Below are 12,487 nucleotides of genomic sequence, written 5' to 3' on the forward strand. Positions count from 1 at the left end.
GAGATGAATGCAGAAACAATGCTCGCATTCTGCGCAACCAACCCTGGCCCCCCCGTCCACCCGTCCACCGGTGCGTTGCGGCGTTGGGCGGCGTTGCCTGTGCCGGCGAGCTATTTCGCGAAGACACCACGTTTCCGAACACCAAACATGCCTAAACTCATGGATGATGGGAGGGGGCTTCAGGCTTGTCAGGGAAGAGGGGAGACTAGGTAGGAGGGGCAGTCAAATGCGACGGATCATTGGCAGATGACTTCCCAAGCGCCTCCCTTTTGAAACATTTGTCGAAATATCGTTTCTTCTCTGACAGAGAAACTGCCGTAAACCTGGCATGTCTTGTCTAGTCTCGGGTGACACCGTGACTAGTTACAGATGATCCGCCATACTCGGTACACAGTAGGAAAAAAACGGCCTTTGGAACTTGATAGAATGGGATCAGCATTGGGGAATGTTTCACTCCAATCAAAAGAATTGACCCAATAAGCTCAGCCATAGACATTCGCACCAGCTGTGAAAACAACAGACAAGGGTCGGTTTTTGTGCCTGTAGCCCATAGATATAGCGTATCTCGCAAGCTGCGCGCTTCTCCCCTCCAAAATAGGAGTGCTCGGTAAGAAACCACATGAAAAAAGACCTAAGCTAAACCCGCCGATCTGAGCTTCAATCGCCGACTCACACACCCCCAAAATAGTCCAATCCTCGCGAATCCCATCTTCTCAAAATACTTGACACACCGGGGACCATTGGTCTGTGTTTCTCGGTTGACCCGAGTGGTGTCGGTGTCGGAAATTGGTAAATGAAATGGCTGGTGAGCCGAGGCAACTTCGCACTTTGATGAATAAGATCCCAGCAGCCGGTTTAGTCTGCCCAGGCAGGCGAATTACGTGAGAGAGAAACTCGAGCAAAGGCCACCTTTGCATCCCGATTAATTTCCAAAGAATCAAAACAAAGGAGAAACCATTTCCCACGGTCGAATCCTGATTCCTTTCGCAAGAATCCGTCAGCTCGTAACTGCGTAAGCACACTGATGGATCGTGCTGCAAGTGTACAAGTCATCAAAGAGGGAGTTGGAAGGAATGCAATTTGTCAACATGCCGAAGCCACAAGCGTCACTATGTTTGAGACAATTCCAGATATCATTTACCGACCGGTCTAACGCCAAAAATGGCTTGGCATGGGTATTGGGAAAACCCAAAAGTACATATAGAAACAAGCCCCTTGCTGTCTCTGGATAGCCGGCGGGATATCTCGACTTTTGTCACCAGACGTTGGAGCCTAGACGTCGCGAGTCGTAACCGCGATATTCGCTGCCCACTACCCTCTACAGCCTTTTCAAACATAGCCCACAATTTCGAGACGGTCTTCAACAATCAAAAATCCAAGACCCGCCTTGCTAGCTCAATCGGTAGAGCGTGAGACTCTTAATCTCAAGGTTGCGGGTTCGACCCCCGCGTGAGGCTCAAATCCTCACCGCGATTGACCAAGTCATTCTTCGGGCATTTCTTTTGATGGTTTTGATCATAAGTATCGAAATTGACAGAGCTTCGGGCACTTTTGTTTGACTTTTTGACCTTACGCTTTTGGCTCTTCTGCGTTGACGGCTTTTGACTTATGCACACGCCACTCGTCTGAACTAAAGTTGGAGAAACTCTAAGTTGGCCTTGAACTTAGAACCAAACGGGTATCGAACTATCGATGCAATGATTGGTCTCTGCACGATGCTCATCCATCTCATCTAGATAGCCCGAAAACGGCTGACAGACCAGGAGATTTAGAAGCTTGCTGTGGAATGGCCAAGTCGAGGCCTGCAAGAATAATGTAGTCAAAGCGCTCGCTGGAAACTTCTCTCCATGGTCTGCGAAAAAAGTATCTCATTAAAACAGTGTTTTCTTCAACGTGTCTAGACTCATCTCTTTCCACGACACATTCTCCTCTCCGCGTCACATTGGCAGTAAGGGGCTCGCAATCTTTCGTCTTCCACCTTCTCCGTCATGGTCGTCCAGAGCGATGGCTGGTCGGTTAAAGAAGCCCAGGCATCTCTCTGCCTTCAACATGGACGAAGATGGGTAGACATGGAAGCTTAAGGCTTCCTATTTCGTCGAGAGATATAGAAGAGACTCCATCGGGATGGTACCTAAACTCCTTGCTCAAAACTTGAACACTTCACTTCACTCCATACTAACATGCATCAAGCTCTTCCTTGCTGATTTCCTTTCTAACACAACGACATGAACCACGAACCACAAACCACGAACCAACAAAGCCATGCCGAAAATCGAGATCCTCAATCTGCCGTCAGAAGTACTCCTGGAGATATGTCAACACCTAGCAGCACCGATGCAAGACGCGTCCTCAGAACACTTGTACTGGTATTATTTCTCCATCTACAGCAGCGGCGTCATGCAAAGACCAAAGCTGGCCAAAGTCCTCGCGTGCGATGCACCCCTTGCTTGACTGATGCGGACGTGCAGAGCCATGCACTCGATGGCGGGCAACGAACTCTGCTCGTGCTACTACGACATGTTACCTGCAGCAGTCTTCCCAGACCTGTGTCTTTTGTTGGACATTCGAGTCCCTGAACGATTCTTTCGTCATCACCCGCTACCTGGGTAGAGCTTGAAAGATATAGAGAAGGACATCGCTGCCACTCTGAAAGGTTTGGATATTGCGAACAGGCTATGCATGCGTGTAGACGTTCACAACGACGTAACTACAGACATGAACTGATCGGATGAATAGCCTCGACGAAGAATGGACTACCAACGCCGCAAACCGCCTCGTTGTCTTTCTCAACTAGAACAATTATCGTTTAACTTAGAATGCGGACCGCAGGACCGCATTTCTACATTCACTGCCCACCTCCTCCTCGACTAAGGTACCTCCCCATTTTGACCAGCCTCAACGTCAGTCTAATCCATCCATAGAAATCCGCCCTTCCAGCGTTCAAGACCAACGAAACTAAACATAGCTTTCATACCGAAACCAAACACCCAATCACCCGTCTCGGGCCGATCGAGAACCGGAGCTTGCCAATTCACAACCATAATCAACATCGTGCCCCTTCTTGCCCGTTCACGAAACGTTCTCCTTCCGAATTCCAAGGGATGTTCGTCTCGAACACCTCCGTCACCTCTTCATCCTGCTCTACGGACCGCTGTCAGTCACACCTTCGATCTCAGGGTGGGGAAATTACTGCGGGGGAATTACTATCAATGACCTTGACGAATCAAGCACCGAGAACTTGGAGAGTTTGACGGTCTCGCGCGCAGAAGACTGTTTCGACGAGCTAATAAGAACGAGTCTGCCAGAGTTGTGCCGCGAGCTGATGGCTGGGCGGTTCAAGAACTTGGACGACATTGAGATCTTGCACCACGCCATCGATGAAGATACACGGTCCAATACAGCGCGCAGCTTCTTGAAGTTGTTCAGGTGGAAGATCCTCGAAGAAGTGTGTGGTCGGTGGTTCGAAGGGAAGCTCTCCAGGGTTGCTGATACTCAGATTTTTCAACCACGCGCAGCCCCGTACTTAGTCATAGGCGATCGATGGTCTTCATGAATTCGTTGAGAACTGTTCGCAATTAAGAAATAATAGACCTTGAACCTGGACTATGTCAAGCCTAGGGTGGTAAAGCCATCATGCTCTGCTCTTCATGAATGACTTGAATGCGTATGCTCATGGATCTCCACCGACTTATTCCCCGAAGCCGTCCCCCTCGACTCAAACATCGTCAATCCATGCTCCTCAATATCATCCTCCCGCCCCACCCCCGTACCTAACGACCGATGCTTCTTCCTCTTCATCCCCGAGCTCCCAATCGTCTGAATCGAACTATGCACCTTGGGCGTCTGATCCTTACCTCCGCCCGTGAACAGCCTCCTCAGCGTCGGCGCGCACCCGCACACAATCGCCAGATTCGCCTCGAGCGCGGTCCACACCCAGATGTTGAAGCCGTCCCATGTCAGGTCGTAAGAAGGGTCCTCCACATACAAAACTTCGACGCGGATGACCCAGTACGTTCGCATGATGCCCGCGAGCACGACGACGGTGCCGAGGCCAAAGAGGATGATGAGGCTGATGCGCTGGTTGAGGGGCATCTGGAGGCGGAAGAGGGTCGGCATCGGGAGGAGGTACACGGCGACGTCGGTGAGGACGTTTGTGATGCCTTGGCCTGCTAGTGGCGGCCATTCGGGGATGCAGTTTCCCCAGTCGGCGAAGAGGGTCCAGTAGTGCCATATCGGCCTGTAGTTGAAGTGTCTGTCAGTCTTTTTGCTATCTGAATGGGTCCAGGGTGAGAGTGTTTGCTTACATGCACTGCGTCCAGAGCACAATGAGAAAGACCCAGACGAGGGTGAAGACAAGACCGCCAGTCACCCAAGTAAGCCGTTGGAACCATGTCCCCGGTGCCGCGAGCCTCAGATAGCTGGCAAGAATCGAGAGCTTGGACAAGCCAGAGGCGAACAGGAAAAGAGTCTGCGCAGCCATGGAGATCTACCATAAATCAACCGTTAGAGCTACGCCTCTAAAGTCAATATCACGCCGAAAAGAAAACGTACCTGTCGGCTTTGCTTGATCAGTGACAGCGGAACATCCCATACATGCAGGTTCCAGCCGTATAATTCAGTGGCTAATCGCAGATTGTTAGCCTCAAGGTTCCTAATTGCCTTTGACATTGCCTTTGACAGCTTCAGATGAGGGCGAGCCATACCGAGAATGACGCAAATCGTGACGCCAATGCAGAATACCATGCCAGCAACCATAAGCCAGTCATCCCACCAGGTCTGTCGAATCTTGACAATCCTGATGTACATCCGCAGGCAGAGGCATATCATGGCGATGCCCAAAAAGACCATCTCGATGATGAGCAGCCCCGGCCCCCGATTCTCCGGGTTGATGTAGTTTGGCCGCGGCCAATGGATGAGCACATCGATGGGTGGGATCCTCATCGTGATAGAATCTCCGTTCCTGTCTCGGGCGTTTCCTAGCGATTTTGGATATTGTCGTCGAGAGACATAGGCAAAAGGCCTCAAAACCTTCCCCTCGGCCGTAAGTCTTGAGAGCGCCGTTGAAGATCAGTCGACGATTAGTAGTTCAAAGGTTATTCCATGGGAAGTGGCCATGGCTGATACTATTAAACCTCCCCTCGCCAAGCAAACACGCAGCGCTATCCTTCATTGTCACATCGCTTGGAGAAATGTTTTTTTTTTCTCTTCTCAGGGGCACACCATTCGCCTTGTCAGCGTAATAACGCTACGGGGCGGCTCCGCGAAAAAGGTGTCAAAGAAACAGTGTGTCTCAGACAGCCGGATGCATCTTCGACAAGGCGCGACAGGATCAGCACTAGGCAGTCCGAACCATGTGTTTTGGGTCGACGCCACACATGGGGCGTCGCGCAATCCTCCAGAAAACCCGAAGATCATGCAATCATAAGGGGGGCTAGCTCTCGATGTGACGCCCAGTCTTGCCAGCCTAGGCTGTGCTTAGACCACATCTAGAAATCTAGAATTTCGCGGCCGCATTCGACTCTCCCACATCGCAAAAGAATGACTACAAGGCGGCCGCTGGGCGTCGACCCGGACAAATGGCACGCTTCAATCTTTCTTTCTACCGGGCGGGGCTAGCCTCGAAGGCTTCTCGAACTTGCTCCTCTTGACTTGGTTCCAAAACATTGGGATAAAGCAGCCCGTCCTTTGCTCGTTGTGTACGTAATGGGGTTGGCTTTCTCAATCAACTTGTTGATGTCCAGGTGCTCCCATATCCTCCAGGAATCGGATCACCTTCTACGCCGCGTGGCAGCCCTACCGACAACACCAGTCTAATGACAAACACTCCATGTCCCGGCTCCTGACTCCTGTGTGCCCCAAGCTCGATGAAGATCCCCGCGCGCGTGTGGAGAAAAAGAGAGGCACAGACAAAGATCATCATGTAATGACTTGCAGCTCGGACGCTTAGGTCCAGACTATTGGCAGCTAGCGCGCTGGTTTTATTGGCAGCCCTAAAGCCTTGTGCCTGCCCGAAGTTTTGGGTTGAAGATCATTCTCTAGTACCTTTTTCTTGTTGATTTTTATGGCAGTCATAGAAAAAGCCGCAGGCGAATTCCATTCCCCGTTAGTGACTAGAGGGGTTTGAATCTCACATACGCTTCTTTGGAGTATTCGAGAGTCGAGGCCGATGAGTCGAGTGGTGCCACGTACCGCAGCATAAGATGCGGTCTCAACAGAGTCTTCCCCCATCTCGAGCAGGAGCAGAATTCAGGATTTGGAGAAATTCTTCTCCTTTTCCAAGACACCGATTGCGCTCCCGGTTCCCCGGCCTACTTCAGGGTCTGGTCGAGCCTGGCAAGCTTGGGAACGGCTTTAATTCCGACGTGCTGGGTCCACCGTCTAGCTTACTCCTGTCTAAGAAAATGTGAAATGAATCAACTGTCCTATTTGGACCTTCGCGGCGACGCCACATTCCCAGAGGTCCGGCAGGCAGAAGGATGGATCAAGTCCAACTGACTAATTACCCCAGCCTAACCCATTAGGCCCAAGAAAGCTCACCCTGGAACTTGCGCGATTCCAGACATGAGTGAAGAGTGGTACTCACGTCTGCTTTCGCGTGGTCGGTTGAATAATAAGGGAACTAGGCAAGTCCAAGCGCGGATGGTCGCAATCAGTGGCGACGGGGATATATGGCATCCATACGGAGTACGGCTCACAAAAAGCTTGGCTTGAGAGGGCGGATCAAGACTGGGCTTGGTCTCGGCTTCGGCCCCGAAATGTCGGCCCCATGCTTCGGAGCCTCCTCCGAACGTCAGGGAGAAATTGCTCGGCTACCCAGGTGCTCAAAGTAATGCAGGCCATGCATGGCACGTCACCTGGTGGCGTTTTCCCGGACTGGGGGATACTTTTTCCATCTCAAACTACTGATTGTTCAACCGATTAAACGTGCTTGTGATCATTTTCTTGTCCTACAGAATCTCACATTCAGTGTGATACATCCCCCTCAATACTGGAGCGAAGAGCAATGAGGAATCCAAAACCATGTGTGGTGTTTGCCATGAGTACAGAAATCTGTGCACTGGAAGAAACAAACAAAAAAGCAAACGCAACTAGGCCAATCATAATGGACGGATATGAGTTTCTACCCCACAAACCTTGAGCGACTTAATCGGGCACCTTTTGGCATCCCATCAGCTTCACCTCCTCATCCAAGGTCAGCGTCTGCTTCAAGTGACGATAGCCTCACAAAGGCTGATATCTGTGATTGTTCACTCCCTCTCAACAGCTGATTCCGTCTACCGGCTCTGAGCACCCCAATATGCCGGCGAGTCCTCACTACAATGCTCATCTTTCACGACCAGCCCCCGCAATGCTAACATAGCCTCACTCACACAGCTTTACAATCAAGTCGTCCTTTTTGGAGATTCACTCTTCCAATTGTCCTGTACGCCTCAAGATGGTTTCTCCTTTCAGGCTGCCCTTCAAGACCGTAAGGTGGCCTTTCATCATTCATTTTTCAAGCTGGCGGGTAGTCCAATGCTGAAATACACAACGAGCAGTCTGTATGAGGCGTCTCGATGTCATCAATAGAGGCTTCTCAGGCTACAACACGGCCAACGCTCTAGAAATTCTCCCATACCTCTTCCCACCACCTTCGACAACAACGCCTAAGATAGACTACATCGTGCGTCAAAACAATCTTTGAGCCTCCCAGACATCTCCATCAGCGATATTAATCTCTTTCAGCTAATCCTCCTCGGCGCCAACGACGCCTGCCTCCCAATCCCCACAAACAGCCAGCAAATCGCCCTAGACCAATACAAACAAAACCTCAAAGCCATCCTCACCCACCCCACCATCCAAGCTCACAGCCCCAAGATCCTGCTCGTGAACCCCCCTCCCCTCGACGAGATCCGCATGCTCGAGCGCGATCTCGAAAAGGGCCACGGCCAGGCGTCGCGCAACGCGGCCGTGAGCAAGACGTACTCGGACGCGGCGCTCGCCGTGGCATCCGAGGTGCCCGGTGTCGTGCCGATCGACCTCTACGGCGCCGTCATGCGGCGGGCTGAGCAGATGACGATCGGGTTTGGTCGGAGTAGTCTCCCACTTGGGAGCCCCGGAGGTGAGCGGGGTGGGCTGGAGGTTTTGGTGCCGGATGGGCTGCATTTGGGGGGTGAAGGATATAGAGTGCTGTTTGAGTTGGTGAAGCCTCACATTGGGCCGTTTGACGAGTCGAGAGAGGATTACCGGCATCCGGACTGGAAGATTCTTAACCCTGGTAGTTTGGGTTGAAGTGGTAGAGGGGCGCAGTAGTACCAGAGAAGTCTCTCCATATGGAATTCGTTCAGAAGATTTAAACAAGAAGACTTTGACATTAGACTACGACAAACTCAGCTTCAATACTCATGAATCACACCGAGCAGTCTCCTTGTGCGTCACTTCAACATGGGATCCCCTCAATCACTAATGCCTAGTTGTTCGTCCTTATTCAAAGAACATATCGGAACATGGGCTACGCTTAGTTAGCAAGTCACTCAGCAATCGATCCAAACACCAGGCATACTCACATTAGCTTTATCCGTCACGTCTTCGAACCCAAGCACCTCGCCCTCTCTCTGCATCTCCTTGACCTCCTCCTCAGACTTACCCTCCAGCATCCGATCACGCTTCTTATTCTCCAACACGTAGATGAAGCGCAGAATCTGGTTCAGGACTAGGTTGAGAATAAACCCGCACAGCATAGCCACGATGCCGCTGTGGTACGCGGGTGCCTCGGTGCTCTTGAAGAACTGCGGGCCGGCAATCTGCCCGACGCAGTAGCACACAAAGACCCAGCCCGAGGCAACAGATCTCTTCGTGCTGCCGGCGATATTGGTCGAGAGCAGGCCGAGGATGACCATGAAGCCGACGGGGTAGGAGCCAAGTAGCCAGACGCCGACGAGGCGGCCCCATTTGTTGTCTGCGTGGAGCTGGTTGATGAGGCAGGTTCCGATGATCTGGTTCAAAAGTCAGCGAAATATCAACCAATAGGACCGGCCAGAGCATACCGGAGGGATCATGGCGACGGTGCCGACGTGCAGTCTCGAACTCTTAATCTTGCTGCTCAAAAACCCGGCTCCAAGCTGCGTGACAACCTGTACGGTAGAAAGCGGCAGGTTCATAAGCGTCGTGTTGAGGGGACTGAATCCAAGCCCCTGAATAATCAACGACCCAAACGCCAATCCGCCCGACGCAATCGCATTCACAAACGAAATCAGCCCCAAAATAATAACTGCCGGGTCCTTCGCCGCTTCAAGCACCTGCGCCTTGACAAACGTCCTGCTCCGTCCCGTACCAGTCTGATTCTCCGCCACGCGCTGCACAGCAACGACCTTCTCCCTCTCCGTCAGCCACGTCACCTTTGCGGGCCCGTCCGGCACGAAAATCGTAAACACGACGCCCCAGACGACGGTCATGGCGCCCAGGATCAGGAAGATGTACTTCCACGGCGACAGCGAGCCCGTGATGTGCCCGATGCCGTACGCGAGCAACGTGCCCACAAAGCTTCCGACACCCAGGAACGAAACCCACAGCGCCGAGCGGCCGGCCTGCTCCTGTCTCGTCCACCACATTCCCGTGACGGCCACGAAGCCAGGCGATATGGTCGCCTCCGTGACACCCAGCAGGAACCGAACCGACGCCAGCCCCGCAAAGGAACTACACGCCGCAGTGGTCATGAGAATCATACCCCAGAGGACGATATTCACGCCCAGGAACTTGGCGACGGGGAACCGTTGGAGGATGGCGACGCCGGGGTACTCCGCGACAAGATACCCAAAGTAGAAGATGGAGCTGGCCCAGCTGTACTGCTGCCCGACGAGCTTGTTGTCCTTGATGATGCCGTAGACGGAGCTGTACCCCAAAGAAGTCTTGTCGATGAACTGCAGGGCGTAGGTGATGCAGAGGAAGGGGAGGATGCGCCTGTCGAGCTTGGCGAGGATGGAGCGGGACTCGGCGGCGTCGAGGGGCGCGGAGTCGAGGGCTGAGGCGGCGAGGGCGCCGGTTTCGTCGGTGATGTGGTGCTTTGAGGGGATGGCGTCTTCATCTAGGGGGCCGGTGGTGGCGGGGACGATATCCGCGAGGACCCGCTTCTCCGGGTCGGAGCCCGGGGTTTCGGTGGGTGCCATTGCGGAGTGCCTTACACTGTAAGGAGGAGGGGGAGTTTGTCAGGGACTAGAGAGAACTTGTGGGTTTACCGAGTCCCAGGTTCCTGGGTCGTATAGTGTATTGGCACGAGGATCCGGAAAAGAGAGTTTTCTCCTCCTTTTTGAGGTTCTTGGGAGCCCACGACTTCTTTTATCAATGGAACGTTGAACGAAGGCCGCGGGCTGGAGTCATTGGAGCGTGTGGGTCCTGTTCATCGGGGTAGATCCGACAATCGGCAATTCCATGTTATTTTTTCCAATGGTCTTATCTCGCTTGGGTGATTTCTTCCACTCGCCAGCCCCTCACCTTCACGTAGTGTGATGCCAGCGGCAGAATGGTTGCAGAATGGTTCATGTATCTGCTGACATGGATAAGGTCTTGTCGGACTTTGATCGCCCCTTTGCAGCTTGAGCCCCAATGTGAACTCAACTCCTTCGAGTGGAACACTGGTTCGCCAGCTTGCTGGAAAAGACACACTTAATAACGTATACCCTACGAGATACACCTTAAGATGCGAGATGCTCGTCTTTTCCCAACGGCCTTTCGTCCGTGTCTGATTTGTGGTCGTAATGCTTTCTTCCCTCGGAAAACTTGAACCTCTCCATACGGAGTATCCAAAGCGCAACCGGCGCACACTACGGGACCAAGACAGCCGATAACACTGGGTCGATAAGAACATGGGTCCGGCCAACGGGTAGCTATCTCCTGCGGGGAACAGCCGGTCCTCCACTTCCAGACTCCAAGCAGTCGCCGCCTTTACCCGGCGCACCATGCCAGTTTGCACAACGATGCATAATCCCTCCCAACAGACCAAATGAGGAAGCTCCCAAAAGACCATCACTGGTGAGCCATGAGGCGTTAGACGGCCAAGCGCCTTGGCAAGACGGTTGGTCTTGTCAGCCTCATCTCAAGAGGACCGCGTGTCTTTATCGTCGTCTTCATCCAAATTCATTCACGTTTGCGGATCAGCGAGCGCATCACCCATTCATCCAATCTCACGAAGAAAGGTGAGTGTACCCTAGCATCGCTCAAGCAGGTCGATCTTCGAGTCTATCTAACCACCTCTCTCAGACCCCAACCACAACCAAAATGGCCAAGCAAAAGTCAACGCCAGTCGCCTCGCCCGCCGCAGGAGCGCAAGTAGATGAGGCATCGCAAACCTCGCAGACCTCGCAGCAGGCGCAGGTCGCGGAAACATCGCCGGCGGAGAGGATACTAGCGCTTCTCATGCCCCCTCCTTGGGCGCGCCGCCTCATATTTGTCGCCCTAATCTTCTACATCACCCCGTTCCTGCTCACGCACTGGATCGAGACGTCGGCGAAATTGATTAGGATGATACGGACGTTGACTGGCCAGAGATGATTCTTGATTCAGGGGATGAAGAGATGCCGGGTTAGGTTGCTGGGTTTCATGGAAGTGGGTTGAAGAACTCTGCGGTCAGCAGGAAACTGCGCACTCATTCCGGTTGAAAAGAGGTTTGAGAATTTCGGGGCTTTAAGATGGAGGCATCGGAACTGCCAATACTTAATGGAAGCAAACTCGTCTTATTATGAGCTTCTCTGAAGCAAAGTCATAACGGAGAACCAAGCGACCGTCTGAGACATACAATCCAGCAGAGTTCACCAAGTACATTAGAAACACCAAGACACCTATATTTGAGCGAGATTTCATGTACCTCGCAATAGCTTCGATGCATGAGCGTATTCATTCTCCTCTTATCCCTTACCTGTTCTGAGGTACTGTGAAATGCGTTGATTTATGCACGACCAGCTTCCAGACAAGCATAACACAGCGAATACGCTAGCTGGAATAGGCAACTTGCATCGCATGGCATCCGCGGCCTCGGTACAGATAACATCAATCGAAACCCGGCCGGTGGTCGGAGACACGCCGCCGTTCGGAACCGTCTCTTCAGACGGCCCTCACTACGCAACCTCCTCTCGCCGGAACTCACTCACTCACCTACCTCACTCCCATCAGGAACAGTGCAGGCTCAACCCAACTACGACGCCTCTCACCCCAATCAAGGGGCACTTCAACCACCGGCTTGATCGACCTCATACTCATCAGCTACAGTGAAACTCACATCAACTCTTTCAAAATGGATTCATCAGAAGACGACTTCGTTCTCGTCTCCCACGCAGACACCCACCCCACATGCACCTCAACCTCACCTTGCTCATTAGCCCCAGCCTCATCCTCCCCATCCTCCTCAACACCACCACCACCACCGCCTTTCCTCGATGAAATCTCCTCCATCGTAACAGACCTCGCCGACGCACTATGGCCCGTTAACAAAACCATTCACGATAACCCGGAACTC

The 12,487-nt window shown here is 52.6% G+C and overlaps 5 protein-coding genes across 5 annotated transcripts; 2 read left to right on the forward strand and 3 right to left on the reverse strand.

Moving 5' to 3' along the window:
- Positions 1–3,186: 3,186 nt before the first annotated feature.
- On the reverse strand, positions 3,187–4,941 carry CTAM01_10669 (uncharacterized protein; the record flags this gene model as incomplete). Its single annotated transcript, XM_060526684.1, has 5 exons — positions 3,187–3,485; positions 3,771–4,237; positions 4,305–4,486; positions 4,552–4,622; positions 4,704–4,941. The coding sequence occupies 5 exons, from the start codon at positions 4,939–4,941 to the stop codon at positions 3,187–3,189; spliced, it is 1,257 nt and encodes a 418-aa protein (XP_060378624.1).
- Positions 4,942–7,543: 2,602 nt separating this feature from the next.
- Positions 7,544–8,271, forward strand: CTAM01_10670 (GDSL-like Lipase/Acylhydrolase; the record flags this gene model as incomplete). The annotated part of the gene is made up of 2 exons (XM_060526685.1): positions 7,544–7,663; positions 7,726–8,271. 2 exons carry the CDS (start codon positions 7,544–7,546, stop codon positions 8,269–8,271), a joined length of 666 nt encoding a protein of 221 aa, XP_060378625.1.
- A 196-nt stretch (positions 8,272–8,467) lies between these two features.
- On the reverse strand, positions 8,468–10,145 carry CTAM01_10671 (major facilitator superfamily transporter; the record flags this gene model as incomplete). The annotated part of the gene is made up of 3 exons (XM_060526686.1): positions 8,468–8,491; positions 8,547–8,975; positions 9,027–10,145. The coding sequence occupies 3 exons, from the start codon at positions 10,143–10,145 to the stop codon at positions 8,468–8,470; spliced, it is 1,572 nt and encodes a 523-aa protein (XP_060378626.1).
- Positions 10,146–10,375: 230 nt separating this feature from the next.
- CTAM01_10672 (uncharacterized protein) lies at positions 10,376–10,936 on the reverse strand (the record flags this gene model as incomplete). Its single annotated transcript, XM_060526687.1, has 1 exon — positions 10,376–10,936. One exon carries the CDS (start codon positions 10,934–10,936, stop codon positions 10,376–10,378), a length of 561 nt encoding a protein of 186 aa, XP_060378627.1.
- A 317-nt stretch (positions 10,937–11,253) lies between these two features.
- Positions 11,254–11,526, forward strand: CTAM01_10673 (uncharacterized protein; the record flags this gene model as incomplete). Its single annotated transcript, XM_060526688.1, has 1 exon — positions 11,254–11,526. The coding sequence occupies one exon, from the start codon at positions 11,254–11,256 to the stop codon at positions 11,524–11,526; it is 273 nt and encodes a 90-aa protein (XP_060378628.1).
- Between the last annotated feature and the right edge of the window lie 961 nt (positions 11,527–12,487).

Source organism: Colletotrichum tamarilloi (genome assembly GCF_030869305.1).
Source record: "Colletotrichum tamarilloi strain Tom-12 chromosome Unknown Scaffold_51.1, whole genome shotgun sequence".
NCBI lineage: Eukaryota > Fungi > Ascomycota > Sordariomycetes > Glomerellales > Glomerellaceae > Colletotrichum > Colletotrichum tamarilloi.